Genomic DNA, 20,880 nt, shown 5'->3' on the forward strand with positions numbered 1-20,880 from the left:
TTCTTTAATACATTTATAACTCATTAAATAGAAGTGTATAATTTAAATGGGATAAAACAGAGAAAATTTAGAAGAAGACTTCATACAATAACGGATATGTTTTCCCCCCAATTATTATTTAGATTGATTGTCTTTATAGTATTTTTTACTTGATTTTTTACCATGTTTACAGCAACACTAATATGAGTAATATGGCATACTGGTATACTTCAAAATAAATTTGTGAATATATTGGGAAGAGATTGTAGCAATACATAGCTGTGAGTCTGTAGTTTCTTCAGTGGTATCTTCACTGCAACTGAAGATTAAGAGTGGATTAGGGTAAAATTCAAGAATCATCATGTCGCTTAAAAATCAATTATTTTTTAATCGACGGAAAATCACTAATGTAAGTGGTTACAAATAAAAAAAAAGTACAGAAAAGTGTAAAACTTACCGAAAAATCACTTTAAAGTTTCGACGTGACGTCACTTTTTGTGACGTCATCGACCGTGATAACCATATACACTGTGTAATTAATTATCCTACCCGACGTCATCATTGCAAGTATGCAACCAAATACGCAAATCGCGTATTGTAATACCAAAACTGTGATATTGGTTGCATACTTGCAATGATGATGTCGGGTACGATAATTTTATTAATTAACACACTGTACATATTTTCGTAGCACATTTGGTTAAAACGCATATTTTTGGGTGAAATACGGTTGTTTCTTGGGTTTTCGACGCACAACGACTAAAATATCGTTGTTTACCATCTATAAACTAAAGATAACCAAAAATCTATACCTGATGCCCCACCCCCCTCTTTAAACGTTAAATTCGGTTCTACCTAACTTACTAATTTATTTCAGAATTTTCTATAAAAATTCCACTTTGAGTTAGGTTTGAAGACGCACGGCTAAACCCGAATGATTCAAGTTCTAGGTCTAGTGTTAGTTCTAGTATTAACACAAAGTCTATTAACACACAGTCTATCTAACGACAGGTAGTCAGTCGTTATGCATCGAAAGCCTTAGAAAAACAAAGATGTTTCATCCGATAAACAAAAATTAATATGTAAATGTCATCTATGTCAATATTGCTTTACTATACTCAAAAATGACTCAAAATTTTGATTAAATACGTCAAAATTTTGATTAATTTCGTCAAAATTTTTCGTTTTTGTCCATAATTTTAAAAATCAAAAAAAAAATAATAAAATATAAAAATGAGAGATAAATCTGAGAGATATGTGGATGATTGTAAGAAAAAAGAAGAAAGTATACATGAAAATGAAAATCCGGAACCATCAGTTGCACCTAAACCACAACCCATTAGAGTAAAAATGACATCGGGGGACCCAGTATTAGATGCTCATATACGGGAATGGTTAGCATGGGACAAAAATAAAACAACCCTTGAGCAAATAAAACATTTAGTACGACATAACGAGTTTAACCAACTTCGTTTAATGTTTATGAATCGATTACAATACTCGATATACGGTTTTAAAGGACATATGGAAGCTGGGTATAACGCAATGAATGATATCTTTGTTGTGCAATGTGGTCAAGGTTTATTAAGATACCTGGAAACGAACGAATGGAAAAAATTAAAATCAGCTGGAATTGTAATTGGGCACGATGCGCGTCACAATAGTAAAAGGTTTGCTGAACTGATAGCAACGATTTTTGTTCAAAAAAATTATCCCGTTAAATTGTTCAATGTGGTAGTTCCTCGTATTCTGGTTGTTAAAGCTATTATTAAATACAGTTCAGCAGCCGGTGTTATGGTTGGACTCAGTACAGGTTCAAGCAATGAAAACGGACTACAAGTAATATCATCAATATCATGATAATATCAGTAACCTGTTATTTTGTTTCAATTCAGATTTTTGATTCGTTTGGGGTACAATTCGTGCATCCCATTGAATCAGAACTTGAAGATTGTATAAGAAATAGCTTGGAACCGCAATCATTATCTTGGGAAACGACGATATTGAGCAATTCGGAGTTAAGAACGAATCCGCTGGCGGATGTTTTAAAAGAGTATTTGGACTCGATTTCTGAATATGCCATGCACGATTATAGAGAGATTAATAAAAAATCTTTATTAAAATTCACTTATACAGCTTTGCATGGGGTTGGTTTTATTTATATGGCTCGTGCTTTGGACATTCTTCACGTTCATTTGGTTCCAGTTGAAACGGAAAAATATCCACTCCCTGACTTTAGTAGTAGTAGGTAATATAAGAATAAATAAAAAAAAATACTGTTTTCACACAAAAGAAAATATAGTTATAGATAGATTGTAGAATGTATGGTGCCATACATTTTTTACCTCAAGGTCTTTAATAAGACAATCAGTTGAACTTATAAGTATTAAATATTTTGTTTTTTTTTTGTTAGTTTTTCAATTATATTTTTAATAAATATTATTAAAACTATCTTATCCAATTTTATTACAAATATGACATTACTCGCAAAAGAAAAGTAAAACTGTTGATGTTACCTCTGCTCTCCCCTGCTATATGAACATTATTTTCCTTCAATCGAGAATAGTACTAAATTATTATTTAACATTGTTAAAAATTTTGTGTAAAAAACAATAATATTAACAAGTTTTCACAGCAATATTAAGTTTACGTTATTAGAAAGGTAGTGTTAAACTGGTTGCAAATTTTTTTATAACACCCTCAAGCAGAAAAAATAGACTCAACAACCTTTCCATACCTATTAATTAATATATTATCTCGGCATGGTACACAGATTGGGATCTAAAGTTGCACTCCATCGAAATAGCAGAAATTTGCTTTGAGTTCCCAAACAGAAATAATTTACATTTCGAGTTTTTCTAATAACTAGATTTTATTAGTCCTTTGAGTTCAATTCGCAGAATGTATTTAAATCTTATATGTTTAAAAAATTTTATTTTTTTAGTGTACCGGACTTCAGAGGTGAAATAAGACTACACAGAGCTGTTCAAGTTGCTAAAGAGCAACACAGCGATTATATTATTGCCAATAATTCAGATTGTTCTCGTGTGGTTATCGCCGAGAGAAGACCAAAGTTAGATTTTTTTATATAATTTTATAAAATATCAACCGTTTTGTTTTAGTACCAATGAATATAAATTTTTTAACGCCGATGAAATAGCTTTGTTGTTAGCTTGGTGGAATTATCATATTTATCAAGATAATGTCCATACGCAACGGGAAGCATCAAATTTATTCATGGTCGGAAATATTTTTAATACAAAATTGATTAAACATATGGCTAGAATTGATGGATTTTATTTTATGGAAACGTTTGGTGGAAAATGGCTAGGTTAATAATAATATTAATTTTGATTAAGTTTTGAATTTATATTTTATTAGGACATACTGTAAAACAATTAATGGATCAAGAGAGACCCGTAATTTTTGCATACGATGGTTATGGTTATATTGTAAATCCTTTATCATTTACGAATGATGGTCTTGGAGCCGGAGCGCAATTGGCAACTTTGGTAAATTACTTAAATCATCATCACATAACTTTGGAAGACCATTTAGAGGATATGTATAAACAATATGGTTATTACACGAGTTTAAAGTTTTATTTTACTACTGAAAGTGTGGAAGAAACTAACGAGATATATAATCGAATGAGATATCATAAAGATGTTCAAGAGGTAAATTATGAATTAATATTTTATTATTATTGCAGAAAAAAAATTTTTTAGTATCCTAAATCAATGGGAAATGGAAAATATGTAATAAGATTTATTCGGGATTTAGCAAACAAATTAGATACAGCGGAAGAAAATAAAAGAACCACTCTACCTGAAGATCCCAACGTGGAATTATTAAGTTTTAAATTTGATAACAACACAGAAACTACTTTGTATAATTACAAATTAACCCCACTATATTTAAAACTTCACACATCGATATGGGGACCAGGAAACACTCCAGAGTAATTTAGTTAAAAATGTATACTTTTTAATGATATAAATTAATTGTAGAGAACAAGAACAATTAAGAACAAATTTAAACGATACAACCAATGTATTCATCAACGAGTTTTTGGAGACTTTAAAACATCAATTATCCAAAAATATGGGGTAATAATAATAATAATAATGATTTAAAAATGACATTATCTTTAACTTATAGGAAATGAGATTACCAAATAACGACAAAAGGAAAAATAAGAAAAACACGTGTCGGTGGAGTAATAAAAAAATTAAATTATCCCGATTAGTGGCTGGAGTTCATTTAGTTACACCAGTTAGCTAATTGCGCAAAATGCATCCGCAATTAGTTTATTAAAAAGGCAACTGAAAAAATAAAAAACATCAGGATGCCGCTAATAATCTAATTTGCGCTAATTTCGTTCCCCCATTAACGAATTTTACTCGATGGAATATTATAAATCAGCTATTTATCGATCAACAAAAAAAAATGTAAAGAAACGACAAATAAAAAATCAAATGAGATCTTTTTGACATAATTTTTTATTAACTTTGATAAATAGATGCAAATATATACAGCAAAGCGAAAAGTGTTTAACAAACTCTCAAAAAGATAATTTTCAACAATAACTAGTTGAGCAAACTGGATATGTATTTATTTATTTTTCTTTAATTGCTTATTTATTTATCCTAACCCTTTTTACTTTTTTAGTTTATTTCTCTTGTTAGTTAATAATAAATAGTAATAATTCTAATCGACATTAGTTTTTAGAATTATATCAAGCCTTAAATTTCGTTTTATTATCACTAATACAATAGTTAATTATATCACATTAGAGTGGGGAGGAGATTTTAACTATCAAATCATTTTAATCAAGAACAACTTTGCTTATTAACACTAAAAATTTTAAAAACAATCCACTCCTTATTCACAATTTTTTGTTCCTTTCATTAATTTATAACCATAACAAAATAATAATAATAAAAATCTTTATACTAAAACGTATAACTTGTTATATAAAATTCGATAAAGCTTCGAAAACGCGGTGTTTGAAGACATTTTTTGATATGTTACATGAGTTCGCTTAATTTTTAGTGTGTATTTTTGGTCGATTTTTTTATTTTTAATTTAAGAAATAAAAAACTTTACGTTTATGTAATAATTGTCACACGACGTGGTTATTAGGCTGTTTTTCGTGAACCATATGATTAATATCTGCAATATTATTATCGATATCCTGTTTTCGTTTCGCCAAAATGTCCAATTGCAATCGTTTGGCGATTTTTTTCGCGCGTTCTTGTTGGAAAATTAATCGTAAATAATAACAAGGGAAAATCACGCATTTCCCGGCCGGTTCTTCGGCATCGATGTAAACACCACGAACCAAGAGCGAATTTGAACATCCCAATAAAACCAACAAAATCAAACAAATCCAATGGGTTATCCAACAACTTATTTCTTGATTATCTAAAAAGTAAATCGATGGAGAAAAAGTTTATTTTAAAATTTTTGATATTAACCTGGCAAAAAGTATAAGTTTAACAAAGTCCAAATTCCTCTCCAAACATTAACAGTTCCAAATAACGAAAATAACAAGAAAATATCAGCGGCGATTAAACGTAATCCTCCTTGGAGTCGGTCGCAAACCCATCTCATTACCGGCTGAAGAAGAAACGCCAATCCAACGGCTAAATAACCAATCACCTAAAAACATTGAAACATAAATTCATAAAAAGCTAAAAAATCCCACATGTCAAGTTCATCGGTCAAAATAGACCGGATTAAATGAAATTAGGTCTGAATTGTATTCTTTGTAAAGAACCGCGGGCTTTAAAAAAGCAAACAAAATAGACGGAGTGCAGGAAATGGCCCATTATCAACTGTGTCAAGTGCTAACGGCTACGTAAGACGTATTCTTAGAGTGAATACTATCAATTTAAAATCGGTAATAAAATTACATCAGCAATTTTTTTTTAATACTAACCAAACTACACCAAGCTGATAATGAAGCACTTTCGGGAAACAAAAAGTCGTCTAAAAGAACCCAAGCACCTCTCCACACGAACACTACAAGAGTTCCAACAACGAGAACCGAAAAGATACAATCCAAGACGTATAACGTTGTTTTTTCGGCCATCTAAAACAAATATATAGTATTAATAAGGTTTTTTCAATTTGAATTGTTGGAAAACAAGTTATATAATAAAAAAAATTGTACATTACTAAATGTAAGTTTCATTGACAATGAGAAGGAGTTTATTTCCGCTATTTATTGTGTAGTAATTATTTATAAGTATATACAGTCATATTAGAGGAAATAATTTATACCTCTTGAACATAACAGGTTAATCTTACATCATTTTACATCGTCTCATATTTCCTAATTATTATACAGAATCTAAAAATAATAGTACTTTTTATTAATATTTGTGTTGACTTATTTTAAACAGATCTGGTGAATCCCATGTTCATAACCGATTTATTCAAACAAACTAATATTTTGTGTAATGGATGATATGTTTTAATTTGATTTTGTCATACAACAAACTTGTAAATAAAGATTTTTCAAACGATTTCCCCTTTATTATCGCATTTTGTTATAATTTAACTAGAAAAACATTGCTTAAAACTTAAAACCACACAATTAGATACACAATTTTTCTTTTTACCCCATAGATGGCACTCATAGCCAACATCAAAATAAGTCTTGAAATCAAAATAACCAAACAAATCATCATTTTGATAACTTAAACAGTTATTTAAAAGCTACAAATATTAGTTTGAGAATGCGCATGAAAATTTATTATAAATAAAATGATTTAATTTTAATATAAATTATTTTTAACCCGTTCGTCGTTGCTTAGTTACGCGTTGGTTGCCGTTAGTTACCCTTAACCGCCATCTTTATCACAAGGACGAATAGGAATTATAGTTGTGGTGACGCTTAACTTGGCGGGAAAATGAACTTATTTAAAATCGGTTAACTTTGTGAATTCCGAATATTTTGTGAGATAATTCGAGTTTGAATGAATTTTCAAAGAAATTTTTAGGAAATGCCATTATTGAGATATAAAATAATTCTGGTAGTCGTAAAAGAACACTAAATAAGCAAAAAATTTAATAATTTTCAATTTTTAATCATAACTTCATTGTCCGTAGTAAATAATTAGAGAATTATATGTCTGTGGTAAGTATATCAAACTGGGGTAAGCATAACGCCAAATCTAGCAATGGATGTTCTGCTTGGTCTATCTCCTTTGCATTTGCATATAGAGAAAGTGTGCAATCAATGGCGTCAGATTTGACGGAATCACTACCAGTGATTAATGCTCGATACCAGATTGTGCTGCCTGAACGACAATCCTGGATCGAAAAGGAAAATTCTCTGGTTCAGGCAGATATTTGCCCCCCCAGAGATATTTGCCTACCCAGTAGTAAAAAAAACTTTAAACATACTGAGTTGTGATAATAGAGATTCTCTGATCTGGGTCTCAGGTCACTCTGGGGTTGCTAGCAATGAAGCGGCAGATGAGTTAGCACGAAAAGGCAGCGCTAAAGCGTTTGTGGGGACAGAGCCATCAGTTGGTTATCATTTGCGTTGGCCAAACATAGGATTGAACTGTGGACTGAAGGGAGACTTCGCCTAGTGTGGACCATTTCTTCTCGAATGAGACACGCTAAGTTCTTTATTAATATCGGAGACGGTTGAGCATGTTTTATCTCTGCTGTTAATCGTATCAAATTCTCGATTTTTTGGGTCGCAGTTTATCTCTCCAAAGGATCTGAATGACTTTTCACCGAGCAAGGGACTAATGTTCGTTCAGACTGTTAAGAGCATTGGACTGCACGGTAAAATTTGATAATGTTATCTATCGGGGTGCAATAAATCATTGAGGTCTCGGTGCAAGGTTGGTTGGTCCGCCTACTCGATATACAATAATTTATGTAAAGAATTTGATGTGGAAATAAAAAGAATGTTAAAAATGTTCAAATATAAGGCAACTTTACAATGTAACTACAAGTTCAAGGACTTGTGGTAAAATTAATATTAATAATTTCTATTTTTTAGACCATTAAATAATAATGACTTATATAATTATTTTAAATTTAAATAGAAATTGTTTCATTACTAATATTCCTTATAATGCTACGTAACCAAATAGCAATTTATTGCAGGTAAGAAAAAGATTGAAATTGACTCGCGATTTTCCATTTAAATTTTCAAAATTACTAAATGACCAAATCTTAGAGGCAATTTGCTTTGTTGTAACAATTTCATATAATCATCCAATTTTATTCCCATTAATAACACGCAATGCCAAAAAAAAACGAAAAATGTCATTAAAATTATTACCTTGATTCTAAACATAGTCATAACAACGAAATATTCCTCAACGTGATCTGTGGCTATGGCAAAAGGAGGTGCAGAAACATTTCTTAACGTTCTCAAAACGGCCAAAGCTATAATTCCAATTACAAATGGTACTACGACCACTGTTAAATCTTTAGGATCGGTGTATTGATCTAAAAGGTTCCATGGTCCTTTCCACCCGTTAACACACACAAAAGCGAAAGCAACGGTGTAAGCTCGCGACACAACATAGTAAATGATCCGATTCTTATCCGGGTGGAAACGTTTGGTAAAGAAGCCCTGCGCGATATCGAAGAATAAGTGTCCACAAATCCCGATTATAGTCGAAATAAGCGCACTTAAAAGTTTATCATCCGGATAAACGTAAATATTCATTAATTCCCAAACGCTACGCCAATACCCGACTACTAAAGGTGCTACCACGACGGCAGAAAATATTGAATCCATTACGCTTAGTAATAGGTGATAAGCCGTTCCACCAATTTTGAAATTTTCGGCTATTCCTGCGGTGCTTCCACGCATTTTTATTATTTAGTTTTTTGTATACAGTGTTCGATTTCTTTATCTGTCACCTTCGCGTTCTAACTACTTTTTTGATAGCTTTAAAAATTTATAACCTAATTTAACCGAAACCATGAACATTTCTGGCATTCTTTTTTGGCACGTTATCAAACTGAATACTGATGATAAAATGAATGGATGTACGAATGAATAACATCGGTGTTGCCCTAATAGAAATTGTTTGGGTTGTAGTAGGGGACCCCCACGTGATAATGGGGCCAAAAAGAGACACACGCAGAAATGACGTTTGTTAAATAAATTGCGAACTGATGGATTCTTTCTTTGAATGATTAAATTCACTTATTTGACTTGTAAAAATTAATGTGTGTCAAAAATATATCTCAAAGTTTATTTTGAGTGATTGAAAATTTTCAAAGTAATTCGATAATATCTCCATTTGAACACCTTAAAATCTAAATATATGTATATTAACATTTTATTTCAAATATAATTTAAAAAAATTAATTTTGTATTAAAAATATCAAATATTTAATAAAGCTAACTTCATTTCCATATTGAACATTATTTCCAATTATATATTATTTTCTTCATTTGATTTGATTTTGTTAATCATTTTTGATTTCAAATTTGAAAAATTAATGTTTACATGTAAATATTTATTAGATAAAATTAATTTATATACATAAAAATTTATTTTCAATGAAAAGATCGGCAACCCAATTTACACTGAATCGATATGTTATCGGCAACTTTAAATGCATGTCTTGATTAATTTCAAATTTGACCAAAAAGAATATTTATATAAATATTTATTAATTAAAATTAATTTTTGTTTATAAAAATTAATTTTTAATGAAAAGATCGGCAACTCAATTTACACCAACTTAATATGTCGTCGGCAACTTTAAATATAATTTTTAATTAATTTTAAATTTCTCCAAAAAGAATTTATTTATTTATTTGCACCTCTCCCCTTCTTTATTTGTAATCAAAATGTTTTAATTATAAAATTTTTTTCATTAATAATTATTATTTTCAAAACGGTGTAACGTTGGTGGTCTACCTTAATTTTAATTTTATTGTTTGTCCTTTTAATTTATTTAATTTTCTAATATGCAAAACAACTTACGTTAGTTCTAAATCGTGTGGGAATATCATAAGGGGCAGTACTATTATCCAAAATAATCACGAAAGGTGCCGCCAAACAATTTCTTAAAGATTTCATCGTTATTAAACAAAATAAGGATAATCCAAAAACGATAATTGTACCATAAAGACCATCTTTGACCGTCCATTGAAGAATACAAATAACGGAGTAAAAATAAACATAGACTCTCCGAATTATTGAATACTTAACATTTTTCTTCAACTTGTCTTTATCGAAACCGATAAAACGTTTAATAATTTCGGCGTATTGCATTATAAAGACGTGAAGCAAAACGGCATTAAAAAACGTTGCGTATTTTGGGAGATAATCGACGTAGAGATCCATTAAGGTCCAAACGCATCGCCAAAACGATACTACCAAGAAACAAATTATGATTACCGATATTAAACAATCAATAGCGTGTAATTTCTTTTTGATTTTCTTTACTTTACGCAACTCTTCTTTCTTCGGATTAATTCGATTCGAAGTCGATATTTTTTCTCTTACAATCGTTGTATTATTATTTTTTATTAAATCCAACGATTCGATGTCACCCATTTCCATTATAATTATTTTTTGTTTTCACTTTTTGAATGTACTCGTGAGACTGATGTATAATTCTAAACATAGTTTCAGTCAGTGGCGCTACATTTTCTAAATTATTTGAAGTTATTAGCACATTGGCGACACGAATCTCCACCTTGAACCGCCGTCGTTTTAGTATTGTTATTAACAATTATTTTCTACGACAAACATTCATATGAAGAGAGATGTTTATTTGATTTTTTAGAAAGAAATATTAAAAGATAATAATATAATTGTATAATAATTAATAATTGTTTAACAATGAAATAATATCAATTAAATTTAAATTTAAAAATGTATCTTATAGGCAGCCCAATATACAATGTCATAATTTTTTTTTAATAAATACATAAATTTAATTAATTAATTATCAGTTTTAATAAACCATTTTAAATAGTAACTAAAGTTTATTTTTGTGATGTTAATAATTGTTGCTAAAACTTGGATTTTTATGTTTTTAACTTCAAAAAATGAGTGAATTCGAATTTATATAAGCAACCAAACACACATTGCTTTATAAACAATTTTACTGTCAAAAATTTAATGAGATTTTTTCAGTTTTATTAAATAATTTCTTTATCATTAAACTATAAATGATCTTTCAAGTCACCGTTGTGAATTAGATCAAAGATAGAGATTTTTAAAAACTTCCAAATGATTTTTAGGAATTCCTGGATCCCCTAAGGATCCCTAAAGATGAGCAGATGGAAAAATATTATTCCCAAAATAACCACTTGTTTAAGTTCTTATTATTAATATTGTAAATTTAAATTACTTAGCGCATTGACTCTACTGACGTGTATTTACTAAAATAATTAACAATTTTAGCCGATACAAAACATATCTCATTGAAAATTTAAATACAAGCAGAATACTTACTTACTTTTTTTCTAATAACTTACCGTTATTCTATATCTTGTTGGAAAATTAAAAGAAGCATCGCTACTATCCAAAACTAAAACGAAGGGTGGTGCTATCGTATTTCTGACAGATCTCAATAATCCCAAACAAAAAACGGAAGACATTAATATAAAAGCGCTCAAACAAATCTTGTGATGTTTATCTTCTGTTAAAAAATCGAAAAAGTGCCAAACTCCGCGCCATTGCATCACGCAAATCAGCGCGTAAAAATAGGCGTGAATTCGTCGCAAAACAATGTATCGGAAATGTTTTTTGATAGCGACTCTATCTCTGTCAACAAAATCTTGTATAAATTGCCGAATTAGTAATAAACAAATATGTAGAACGGCCGCTAAAACGAAGGATTGAGCCCAGGGAAATAAGTGCCAATAAATTTCTAAAATTTCCCAAGTTCCTCGCCAAAAACCGACCACTAATGGTGCAATTATCGTTATTGAGATTAATGTATCGATGGTTTTCACAATTTTGTTCACTTTTTTGCGTTTTTCTTCTACCGTTTCTACATGTTGAATTTTACGAAGATCGAAAGTTTTGATTATTTTCACTTTATTCGTTTGAAGTGTAAAACATTCTTCTTCTTCGTTCTGTTTCTTTTTCACCATGTTGTGTTATAACTATAAAAGATGACGCCAAAATGAAGGTGCAATGAGAAAACTGGAAAAAAAAGGAGTTATATAAATGGAATTAAAAAAAAGGGATTAGGTTTTAATTCAAAGTAATTTAGATAATAATGGAATACTTGAGAATAAAGAATAGGAACAATTTGTTTAATTATATTTGTTTTTAAACAAATAAATCTAAAATTTTATCTTAAATTACGACAATTAAAGACTTAAATCTTTGTAACTTGGCGGTCATTAAATTCTTTACAACCCATCGATTAAACTTAAATCTTTACCTTAAACTTTATCATGATTTCTATTTATAGAATTTTTTTTATAAATTTATTTATGAATTTATGTTAACATATAACAATAATTTTAAATATTCACAAAAAAATTTTCTTTTATTGAAAAAATGTTTTGTTCAGAATAAAGGTATTTAACATATTTTGTTGAAACATACCTTAAAAAATACTTTAACTGTAGATAGTTGTGTTTGGTGGTGAAGGATTTGCAAAAATCGATTTGTTGCATGTGAAGTGTTGCCAACTTAAAGAATATGGATTAGATTACGTTCAGCTTTCTTATATTTTTGAATAATGATTGACAAATTACGAAAACTATGTTATCTTTGCCTTGTTTAATTTTATAATCGGTTATTTTCTACATCAAGCGGTACACAGTTTGTTTACGGAGATACTCAATTATTGATGTTTTTAAACAAAAAATGTTAAAAAAATGCGTTACCAAGGTTACCAAGTTACTACTAATTTGCGTTTGATTAAAAATTAAAAATTTGTTCTTTTAAATTATTGAATATGTTCCATAATTTTGCCGCGTACTGTATAACATATGTACAATGTGCAAGAAAAGTAATGTCTCAAATGTCAGTGTCAATGAATACATACAACAATGTACAATTTAGAAAGGACATCTTTGGAAATGTCACTTGATAGATAAACAAGTTCAATCTTCTTCAAGCACTTCTTTTGTGTAGCTATGTTTTCTTTGAATCTTTCTTTAATTAAACTTACATTTTGAAAGCTCATCACACAAATAAGTTATTATCATTTTTCATCAGCTTTATTTTTAGGTTCGGATATCTTTAGCCTTCCAATACAAAATACAAAGTTAAGACCTTAATATGCTTTAAAATTATTGATACAAGAAAGTATTCTAGGAAATAAAACTTTTTTCCATTAAAAATTGTTTTTTTTATTATTTATACTTAAATATATATGTAGAAGTGTTTTACATATTAAACACTTTATAAATCTACTTCAATGCATAAAATCTAATCTAATATAAAATAAATTATAAATTGAATACTCAGACATTTTAAAAACAATTTCGTTTAATAAGTAAAAGCGTTAATTGCTGTGAATCCTGTGCACGTGGCTTAAATTTTAAAGTAATTTGTGTTAAGCAGGTTAAAAAGAAGATGCGAGGAGTAAAAACTTAGTATAAAAGTTTATTATCATTAAATATTTTCAAATACAATATGTAAATATTATAATTTAAAAAACTTAACTTTCTTATTAGTTTCATCTATTTTAGGTTATAAGATTAAAAGTTTAATATTTTTTTGACAATTTTAACGCATTAATCTACAAGACAGTTTATTATCATAAAAAGTTTATCAAGTTTTTGCTTCTTCCAAAAATATTTTTAATTAGTAATAAATATTTCACTTCACGTTCTAAGGCAATATTCGTTATTCTTTAAAATGTAACAACTTCTTTTAACATGTATTTAATGTCCTCAACGGAGACAATTTAAAGTTATCTTCATCAATTCATCCATACTTAAATGTCCAAAGTGAGTGGGAGTACTCATAGAGAAAATGCATACATAGAAAAACCACAAAGCAACGATAGAAAGACATAAAAGGTAAATTTCATCAAATACAACGAGATACAATAAAATAAGTATAGAGGAGATCGAAATTACAAACAGTTTCAATTTTACCCAACCTTCATATCATAAACTTTTTTAAATATACTTACTTTATTTATTAAATAGTTTCAGATTATTATTACTTGATCAAATTCGTTTTTGTTTACCAAGCAAGTTATTTAGGATAGTTAATCTTCAAATGAAAACTTTGAAGCTATTTAGAAGATTACCTTTCTATATAACTCACCCTGTATAATATAGACCAAAAATATATTATTAACAGAAAACAACCTCATAAAAAATAATACTAAAATAATACTATTAAAAGATCGATTAATAATCTTATTCGAATAATTTTGATAAAATTCTTTTGAGAGTTTATTAGTCACCTTTTTAATACTTCTAAAATCCCTCTTATTTTAATCTTAATCAATCCGAATCCGTTGTGATTCCTACAGTTGTTACTGACGAAGCAGAATTAACACACTAAAAGAAAAAATATCCTTTATATTTTATTTCATTAATTTTTCTTTTTCAATGCTTACATCTTCTAGACTAACTCTTTGAGATAACATAATCTGTTCGGGATAAATCCACGGTTTAAACATCGGATTTGATTGATTCATTTTCCACACTTCGTATCCTTGAGCGGCTTTAAAAAGTTGTTTGACGATTTTAGGGGCGAACTTTTGCGTTATTTTGTTCACCAACCACGATGGTAATTTTCCGCGTGGATCCGTTTGCGTCACGTAACCCAAAAGACACGAATTATTCTCCTGTCTTCGTAATAAAAATCCGGTGAGAATCGAAATACCACGAACAAATCCTTTTTTCGATGGATACGATTTGTGCTCGACAGAATGGTTGAAAATGTATTTTTCAGTACCTAAGTCTAACCAGGAACGTTGTAAAACGAAATCGCGGTTTTTTACAGGGGGAGGACAAGACACTAAAATACAGAAAAATAATTTAATTAATTAAAAATAATTCTATTTAATAATAACTTACGTGCGTAATATCCTACATCGTTGTTTGGATTGAGGTAGCCGATATCTATTGAGACAATCATGTGCTCGTCCCATTCTTTCCTATATTCAGGATCGTGTAAAACATCGAACATTGTTTCTGGTGTTATATTTTGGAAGACTGCTTGTAATTTTACCATTTTGAAATTTGAATTTGGCCTTGATTGTGTCCATACCTAAAAATATTAAAACCAATATTGGATATAATTTGGAAAAGAATATATTATTTATTAAATCAAAAATTCCTACATCTCAAGAGATTAATCTAAGAGAATATAATAATTGAGACTTCCTAGGTACTACTATGTAGATTCATAAAATCGAACGTCGGCAATGAAATGAGCTTCTTTATTGCTATATGTTGTCTCATGTAGCTGATTCGAAAACAATGTGACACATAACTTCCCCAAAAACTTGTTTCTATACATACATTCTTAGCTATATCACCAATTACTTGATAGAGGTAACAACAATAATTGTTTTACAAAATTTGTTACTTTCTCTTCGGATGATATTAAAGTGGTAAACAACTATTAACAGTACATATGGAGAATTATCCAATTTTTTTCCTAATGTATTATAAAAGTTTACAGTTGGATTTTTATAAATTAATTTGTGATTAATATTAATGTAATCGCTGCTGCCATCTCTTATCACAAATACAATGATTTTGACGTTTTATAGCTGTCAAAGTGACATTTCAGAATCAATTCGTAAAACTATCAAAAACCTCAATTTATCAAACAATTAAAATTAATAATAAATTTATAATACTTCTTAATTATAAAATAATTTATTTAATACATAATATTTCAGTCCTAATTTTGTTTGTAAATTGATTCATAATTTTTAAACATAAAAATAGATTTTAACCAAAAAGACAGGATCTAATTGTACACGTATTTTGAAGAGGGGAAAGTTCACCAGGTGCGAGTTTTTGTACATCAGTCTGCGAACTGTGTTTATAAGAAGAGGAACGACCGTTAAAATAGCCGTGTTTAAAACCAAATTTAAAATAAAATTTGAAGCAATTTCAATAACGAAATATATTTAAATATACATTGGTCTAACTTTCAAATAAAAATACTTGAGGATTACCTTTAGATTGAAACTTAAGCTTTAAAAGGAGAAATTTATATATCAAACAAGTTAGTCATCGCAAGTGCAATAACGGAGTGGAAGTTGCTGACGTAAGTATAACAGTTTTACGACAATTTAGAGATCATAAATAATGCTGACGTTCTTTAACGATCTTTTTAAATCATATGTTATAAAATTTGAGAAGAAAACAATATTTTAAAAAGTGTAAAATAATGTTTATGTACATACCAAGGTTACGAATGTTTATCGTAACTGGTGCTTCAATCCAGACTAACAACGATAAATTCACAACTATAAACTCTAAAAATTACTTTTTCAATTTTTTTATTTAAATTTTATGTAATGAAATGTTTACCGATTATTGAGGTTATGTTAAGTGTCAAAATATTTTCATAATACTGGTTGACATGAGTTTTGGTGGAAAATCAGTGTTACCATACCAAAATTGCAATACCAACTGTACTTTTGACAGTTAATTAAAATCTTAAAAAATAAATTAAATATATTTCTAGTAATTTTTATGGCTCAATAACTATGCTTTATTGATTGCGTATGGACGATCTGGACAATCTTTTCATTTTTGCATCAATGTCTTGTGAATAACTTAACTTATTACATAAAATAATCCAGCTATCAACAAAATCTTTTTTTTTGTAGTCCAAAACCGGGTTGGGGTCTAATGAAGGCCGTTTTCGCTGTCTCTTTGGCCAGCTTGTCCGCCTTATCATTGCCCTCAATGTTTCTGTGACCTAGAACCCACCATAGAGTAACATTATTGCCCCTAGCGAGTTCTCTCAGGTTGCTGGTACACTCTCTGATCAGTGCAGAGGGTGCAGAGTCACACGTGTAGGCGTAAATTGCCTTTAAGGCCCGACTGTCTGTTAAAATGTTTATGGATGCACTTTTCTGTCCTTTTTCTAGGTTCAAAACGGTGCAGAAATTTATAGCAAAAACTTTTGCTTGAAAAATAATATAATAAAAATATAAAATAATAATAATATAATATACATATATAATATTATATGCAATGGCTCCTCTTTTAAATTGAGGCTCACCCTTCATCCAATCATCCCTGCTTCTAAATATGACCTTATACGGCTAAATTGTAAGCTTAGAAGTAGTTCTTGTGGAAATGTCAACCAATTTGTTTAGGCCCCATCATTTATTGTCACCATAATGCTTTCATATTATTCATAAAGTGCAAGCCAGCACTTCCTACACTGGGTTGAGGTTAATCTCTTGCATTTAGTTTGTAATATAACAATAATAAAGGAGACTTAAATAGAGTTGTTATTGTAGTACACATTAAATCTCATTGACTGTCATTTTATTGAAGCTTTTATGCTCAAAAAATAATTAATCGGGTTCCACAACAAAATGTGAAGAAGTAAAAATGATAACACGATTAAAATAATATTATTGACACTTTTTTCTAAGATCCAAATAAAAACTATCTAAAACAAACAACCCATTGACCTAAATCCATGTATGTATTAAAACCTTAATTAAATTCCAGATAACACTGAATTGATCTAATAAAATGGAGATTGGGGACTTTTCCTCCATGACGTCAGTCCATAATCAGTAAGTATGTACCAAATTAAAGTAAAAAAATAAAAACTTTAACCAAATAGGAAAAAACCTTGAAATAATTACTCCAATCGTTTCAATCAGTTTAAAATGTTTGTCGGTAAGTCACTAGAAAGTTATTTTTAAGTAGTGATTAACGTTGTACGTTTTTTAAAACCGTTTATAATTTAACGAAGTTATATTATTATTACAAAACGAAATTATAATTAATATGGTAAATTTTCTTCACTTACTTTGGTGTTATCGCCTTTATCGTAATCCAATTTCCAATCGGCATGGTCATCAATAAGATTCCTCAGGTTTATAAAGTCGCTATCTTCGGCGATTTTCACCCTACCTACCTCCATCCCATCAGGTAACGTTTTATTGTGTTTTTTTTTGATGAGGTTACGACGTCGCTGACGTTGACGTCGAAATTGCGAAAATCGATAAAATAACCACGACGTTGTCGGTCGACAATATTAACATCTTCTATTCACCTCCCCTCGAAAAAAACGTTTATCAACCGAGCGATAACAGTCGTGAAAACGAACGTTGCGCGTTCCGTTTTTACACAGCGCCGAAAAACTACACGTATTCGCTTAATTTTTAGTTCACCGAATGCGCTCAACGGCGATAAACCAATAAGTCGACGGTTAATTTCAACAATTCAAACTAAACATTTATATACTGAAGCGAGTTCGATGGCGAATAAAGCTCCCGTTGTTTCTGGTGATAGTCTTCTCGATGGGAGGATTGAGGAATGGTTAAATTGGGATAGAAATGATGTGACAAAAAAAGAAATTGAAACGTTAATTGCAAATCAAGATTTTGATAAGTTGAAAAAAGTACTTTTAAAGAGGTTAAAGTTTGGAACTGCTGGGTTAAGAGGACGAATGGGCGCCGGATTTGGTTGTATGAATGATTTGGTTATTGTGCAAACTGCACAAGGGGTTATAAAATATTTGGAAGCATTAGATATTGATCATTTACAAAAAAATGGTATTGTTGTTGGATATGATGGAAGACATAATAGTAAAAGGTGGGTTATTTTAATGATTTTTTTTAATACATACTTTATTGAATTTAGAAATGTTTTGAAATTGATAAGATATAGTTATTGAGAAAACCCGTGCTGAAGTTTTTTTTTGCATTGAAAACAGCTGTAAAGATAAGAAAGTGATCTCATTTAAGTGTACAAATGGGATTGATTTTATTAATTCTAACTGAATGAAGGATTTTTATTTTTAGATTTGCAGAATTAACAGCAGCAGTATTTCTCTCAAAGGGTTACCCGGTTTATCTCTTCAGCGATTTAGTACCAACCCCATTTGTACCATTTACTGTTACAAAGTACAACAGTATAATGGGAGTTATGGTGACGGCATCTCATAACCCAAAAGATGATAATGGATATAAAGTTTATGCCGCAAATGGGTGCCAAATTATTTCCCCCGCGGATAAAGAAATCCAACAATTCATCATGGATAATTTAGAACCATTGGAGGAATCTTGGGATACATCGATTGTGGCTGATCATGAGAAAAAAATTGATCCCCTACCAGAAGTTTTAGATAGTTATCTAGAGATGATTTCTCAAAACATTCCTGATAGTTACAAAGAAATTAATAAAAATTGTAAAATATCATTCGTTTACACTCCAATGCATGGTGTTGGGCAAGCTTACATGGAACAAGTGATGAAAGTAATTGGGTTAAAAATAATTGCGGTGGAAGAACAGAAAAAACCAGACCCCGAGTTCCCCACAGTCAAGTAACAAAACATTTTTTACGTCTCATTTATCTCAAATTTATTTCAATTTTTTTTAGGTTACCAAATCCAGAAGAAGGTAAAAATGCTCTCAATTTAGCTGTTGCAACTGCCAATAAAAACAATGTTACTATTATCTTGGCTAACGATCCAGATGCGGATCGAATGGCTTGTGCAGAAAAAAATAAAAAGTAAATTTTAACGTTTTTATCCATCAAAAACTAAAAGATTTGTTTGTAGTTCTGGCGAATGGAAAATTTTTACCGGAAACGAATTAGGAGCTCTTTTAGGTTGGTGGGCACTTCAAAATCTAAAAGCTTCCAACGCATCGTCTTCATTTAGAGATATTTTTATGATAGCTAGTACGGTTAGTTCGAAGATTCTTAAAACGATGGCTCTTTATGAAGGTTTCAATTTTATTGAGACATTAACCGGATTTAAATGGATGGGAAATAAAGCGTGGTCGTTAAGAAAAGCCGGTCAACAAACAATATTCGCTTTTGAAGAGGCCATTGGGTACATGTGGACTGATAGAATTTTGGATAAAGACGGTATTCAAGCTGCAGCACAAATGGCTACATTGGCAGCTTATTTAAAATCGAAAGATATGACAATTAATGATCAATTGGAAGCGATTTTTAAACAATATGGGTATCATCTATCTTTAAATTCTTATTATATATGTTCAGATCCCGAAATTATTGCAAGAATTTTTTATCGATTAAGGAATTATAATAGGGAGTATAGGGGGTGTTGTAATCCAGCTCCACCCCTTTTACCACTGGTAAAATCATTAATATAATTTTTAACTTAATAAAAAAATATATTTTTTAGTATCCTCGAAGCGTTGGAAATGGAAAATACCCAATAATTAATGTAAGAGATTTAACAAATGGGTATGATAATTCTAGGGAAAATAATAAGGCTATTTTGCCGATTCAAAGAGATTGTCAAATGATAACGTTTCATTTTGAAAATGGGCTCGTAGCTACGTTAAGAACGAGTGGGACCGAACCAAAATTGAAATATTACACTGAAATGATTGCAAAACCTGGTCAAGGGTAATTAATACAATTTTGGAATGCGATTATGATTAATTTTTTATTTTAAGGAATCGCGAAGAAATTGAGGAATTATTAAAAAATATGGTTCAAGAAATGAACGAGGAATTTCTTGAGCCTGATAAAAACGAACTTCAACTACCCCCTCCATAAAAAAATCTTAGCAAAAAGCAGCTAATTTATTTAATATTTTTGTTGATTCAATGTTGTTAGTTCAATTTTTTAAACTAATAATATATATAAACTGTTATTTTTTATCTTTCACAATCTTGTAGATAGTATTTGCAGTATTTCACAAACTGTGATTAGGTTACCAAAAAAATTTTGTTTTTTTTATTATAAATAAATCTATCCATGTTTTAGTAATGAT

General features: G+C 29.8%; 4 protein-coding genes across 9 annotated transcripts; 2 read left to right on the top strand and 2 right to left on the bottom strand.

Annotated features, from left to right (window-relative positions):
• Nucleotides 1-225: 225 nt before the first annotated feature.
• On the top strand, nucleotides 226-4,463 carry LOC111427582 (glucose 1,6-bisphosphate synthase-like). The gene is made up of 8 exons (XM_023062794.2): nucleotides 226-1,818; nucleotides 1,875-2,227; nucleotides 2,924-3,052; nucleotides 3,102-3,310; nucleotides 3,361-3,656; nucleotides 3,708-3,940; nucleotides 3,990-4,088; nucleotides 4,141-4,463. The coding sequence occupies exons 1-8, from the start codon at nucleotides 1,213-1,215 to the stop codon at nucleotides 4,145-4,147; spliced, it is 1,932 nt and encodes a 643-aa protein (XP_022918562.1). The 5' UTR covers nucleotides 226-1,212; the 3' UTR covers nucleotides 4,148-4,463.
• On the bottom strand, nucleotides 4,462-12,616 carry LOC111427525 (transmembrane protein fuseless). Of its 3 annotated transcripts, XM_023062714.2 has the most exons (5): nucleotides 12,552-12,616; nucleotides 11,468-12,140; nucleotides 5,924-6,076; nucleotides 5,460-5,643; nucleotides 4,462-5,406 (listed from the first exon to the last, which is right to left on the bottom strand). In XM_023062714.2, the coding sequence occupies exons 2-5, from the start codon at nucleotides 12,086-12,088 to the stop codon at nucleotides 5,105-5,107; spliced, it is 1,260 nt and encodes a 419-aa protein (XP_022918482.1). In that variant the 5' UTR covers nucleotides 12,089-12,140; nucleotides 12,552-12,616; the 3' UTR covers nucleotides 4,462-5,104. The 3 variants fall into 3 exon arrangements, with proteins under 3 accessions (XP_022918482.1, XP_022918481.2, XP_022918483.1); XM_023062713.2 differs by lacking the exons at nucleotides 11,468-12,140; nucleotides 12,552-12,616 and adding an exon at nucleotides 9,963-10,638; XM_023062715.2 differs by lacking the exons at nucleotides 11,468-12,140; nucleotides 12,552-12,616 and adding an exon at nucleotides 8,294-9,137.
• Nucleotides 12,617-13,539: 923 nt separating this feature from the next.
• LOC111427047 (START domain-containing protein 10-like) lies at nucleotides 13,540-18,293 on the bottom strand. Of its 4 annotated transcripts, none has more exons than XM_023062001.2 (4): nucleotides 17,934-18,293; nucleotides 14,993-15,185; nucleotides 14,530-14,933; nucleotides 13,540-14,470 (listed from the first exon to the last, which is right to left on the bottom strand). In XM_023062001.2, the coding sequence occupies exons 1-4, from the start codon at nucleotides 18,045-18,047 to the stop codon at nucleotides 14,414-14,416; spliced, it is 768 nt and encodes a 255-aa protein (XP_022917769.1). In that variant the 5' UTR covers nucleotides 18,048-18,293; the 3' UTR covers nucleotides 13,540-14,413. The 4 variants fall into 4 exon arrangements, with proteins under 4 accessions (XP_022917769.1, XP_071050122.1, XP_071050124.1 ...); XM_071194021.1 differs by lacking the exon at nucleotides 17,934-18,293 and adding an exon at nucleotides 16,339-16,496; XM_071194023.1 differs by lacking the exon at nucleotides 17,934-18,293 and adding an exon at nucleotides 16,108-16,174.
• Nucleotides 16,122-20,876, top strand: LOC111427045 (phosphoglucomutase 2). The gene is made up of 8 exons (XM_023061993.2): nucleotides 16,122-16,199; nucleotides 17,627-17,694; nucleotides 18,293-18,721; nucleotides 18,931-19,452; nucleotides 19,509-19,640; nucleotides 19,690-20,233; nucleotides 20,284-20,510; nucleotides 20,561-20,876. The coding sequence occupies exons 2-8, from the start codon at nucleotides 17,651-17,653 to the stop codon at nucleotides 20,661-20,663; spliced, it is 2,001 nt and encodes a 666-aa protein (XP_022917761.2). The 5' UTR covers nucleotides 16,122-16,199; nucleotides 17,627-17,650; the 3' UTR covers nucleotides 20,664-20,876.
• Nucleotides 20,877-20,880: the final 4 nt, after the last annotated feature.

This window comes from Onthophagus taurus, chromosome 2 (genome assembly GCF_036711975.1).
Source record: "Onthophagus taurus isolate NC chromosome 2, IU_Otau_3.0, whole genome shotgun sequence".
Lineage (NCBI taxonomy): Eukaryota > Metazoa > Arthropoda > Insecta > Coleoptera > Scarabaeidae > Onthophagus > Onthophagus taurus.

Bases quoted from the DNA above. Each gene is read 5' to 3' on its own strand.
- LOC111427582 (XM_023062794.2), top strand. From the start codon at position 1,213: ATGAGAGATAAATCTGAGAGATATGTGGATGATTGTAAGAAAAAAGAA. The intron at 1,819-1,874 runs GTAATATCATCA...GTTTCAATTCAG, and splicing joins GCAATGAAAACGGACTACAA to ATTTTTGATTCGTTTGGGGT. The intron at 3,941-3,989 runs GTAATTTAGTTA...AATTAATTGTAG, and splicing joins GGACCAGGAAACACTCCAGA to AGAACAAGAACAATTAAGAA.
- LOC111427525 (XM_023062714.2), bottom strand. From the start codon at position 12,088: ATGGTGAAAAAGAAACAGAACGAAGAAGAAGAATGTTTTACACTTCAA. The intron at 6,077-11,467 runs GTAAGTTATTAG...TATTTGTTTTAG, and splicing joins CAACAAGATATAGAATAACG to ATGGCCGAAAAAACAACGTT. The intron at 5,644-5,923 runs GTTAGTATTAAA...CAATGTTTTTAG, and splicing joins TATCAGCTTGGTGTAGTTTG to GTGATTGGTTATTTAGCCGT.
- LOC111427045 (XM_023061993.2), top strand. From the start codon at position 17,651: ATGGAGATTGGGGACTTTTCCTCCATGACGTCAGTCCATAATCA. The intron at 18,722-18,930 runs GTGGGTTATTTT...TTTTATTTTTAG, and splicing joins GGAAGACATAATAGTAAAAG to ATTTGCAGAATTAACAGCAG. The intron at 19,453-19,508 runs GTAACAAAACAT...AATTTTTTTTAG, and splicing joins CCCGAGTTCCCCACAGTCAA to GTTACCAAATCCAGAAGAAG.
- LOC111427047 (XM_023062001.2), bottom strand. From the start codon at position 18,047: ATGGAGGTAGGTAGGGTGAAAATCGCCGAAGATAGCGACTTTATAAAC. The intron at 15,186-17,933 runs GTAAGTGAAGAA...TAATATTTTTAG, and splicing joins ATAAAGGCGATAACACCAAA to GTATGGACACAATCAAGGCC. The intron at 14,471-14,529 runs GTAAGCATTGAA...TTTTTCTTTTAG, and splicing joins AAAGAGTTAGTCTAGAAGAT to TGTGTTAATTCTGCTTCGTC.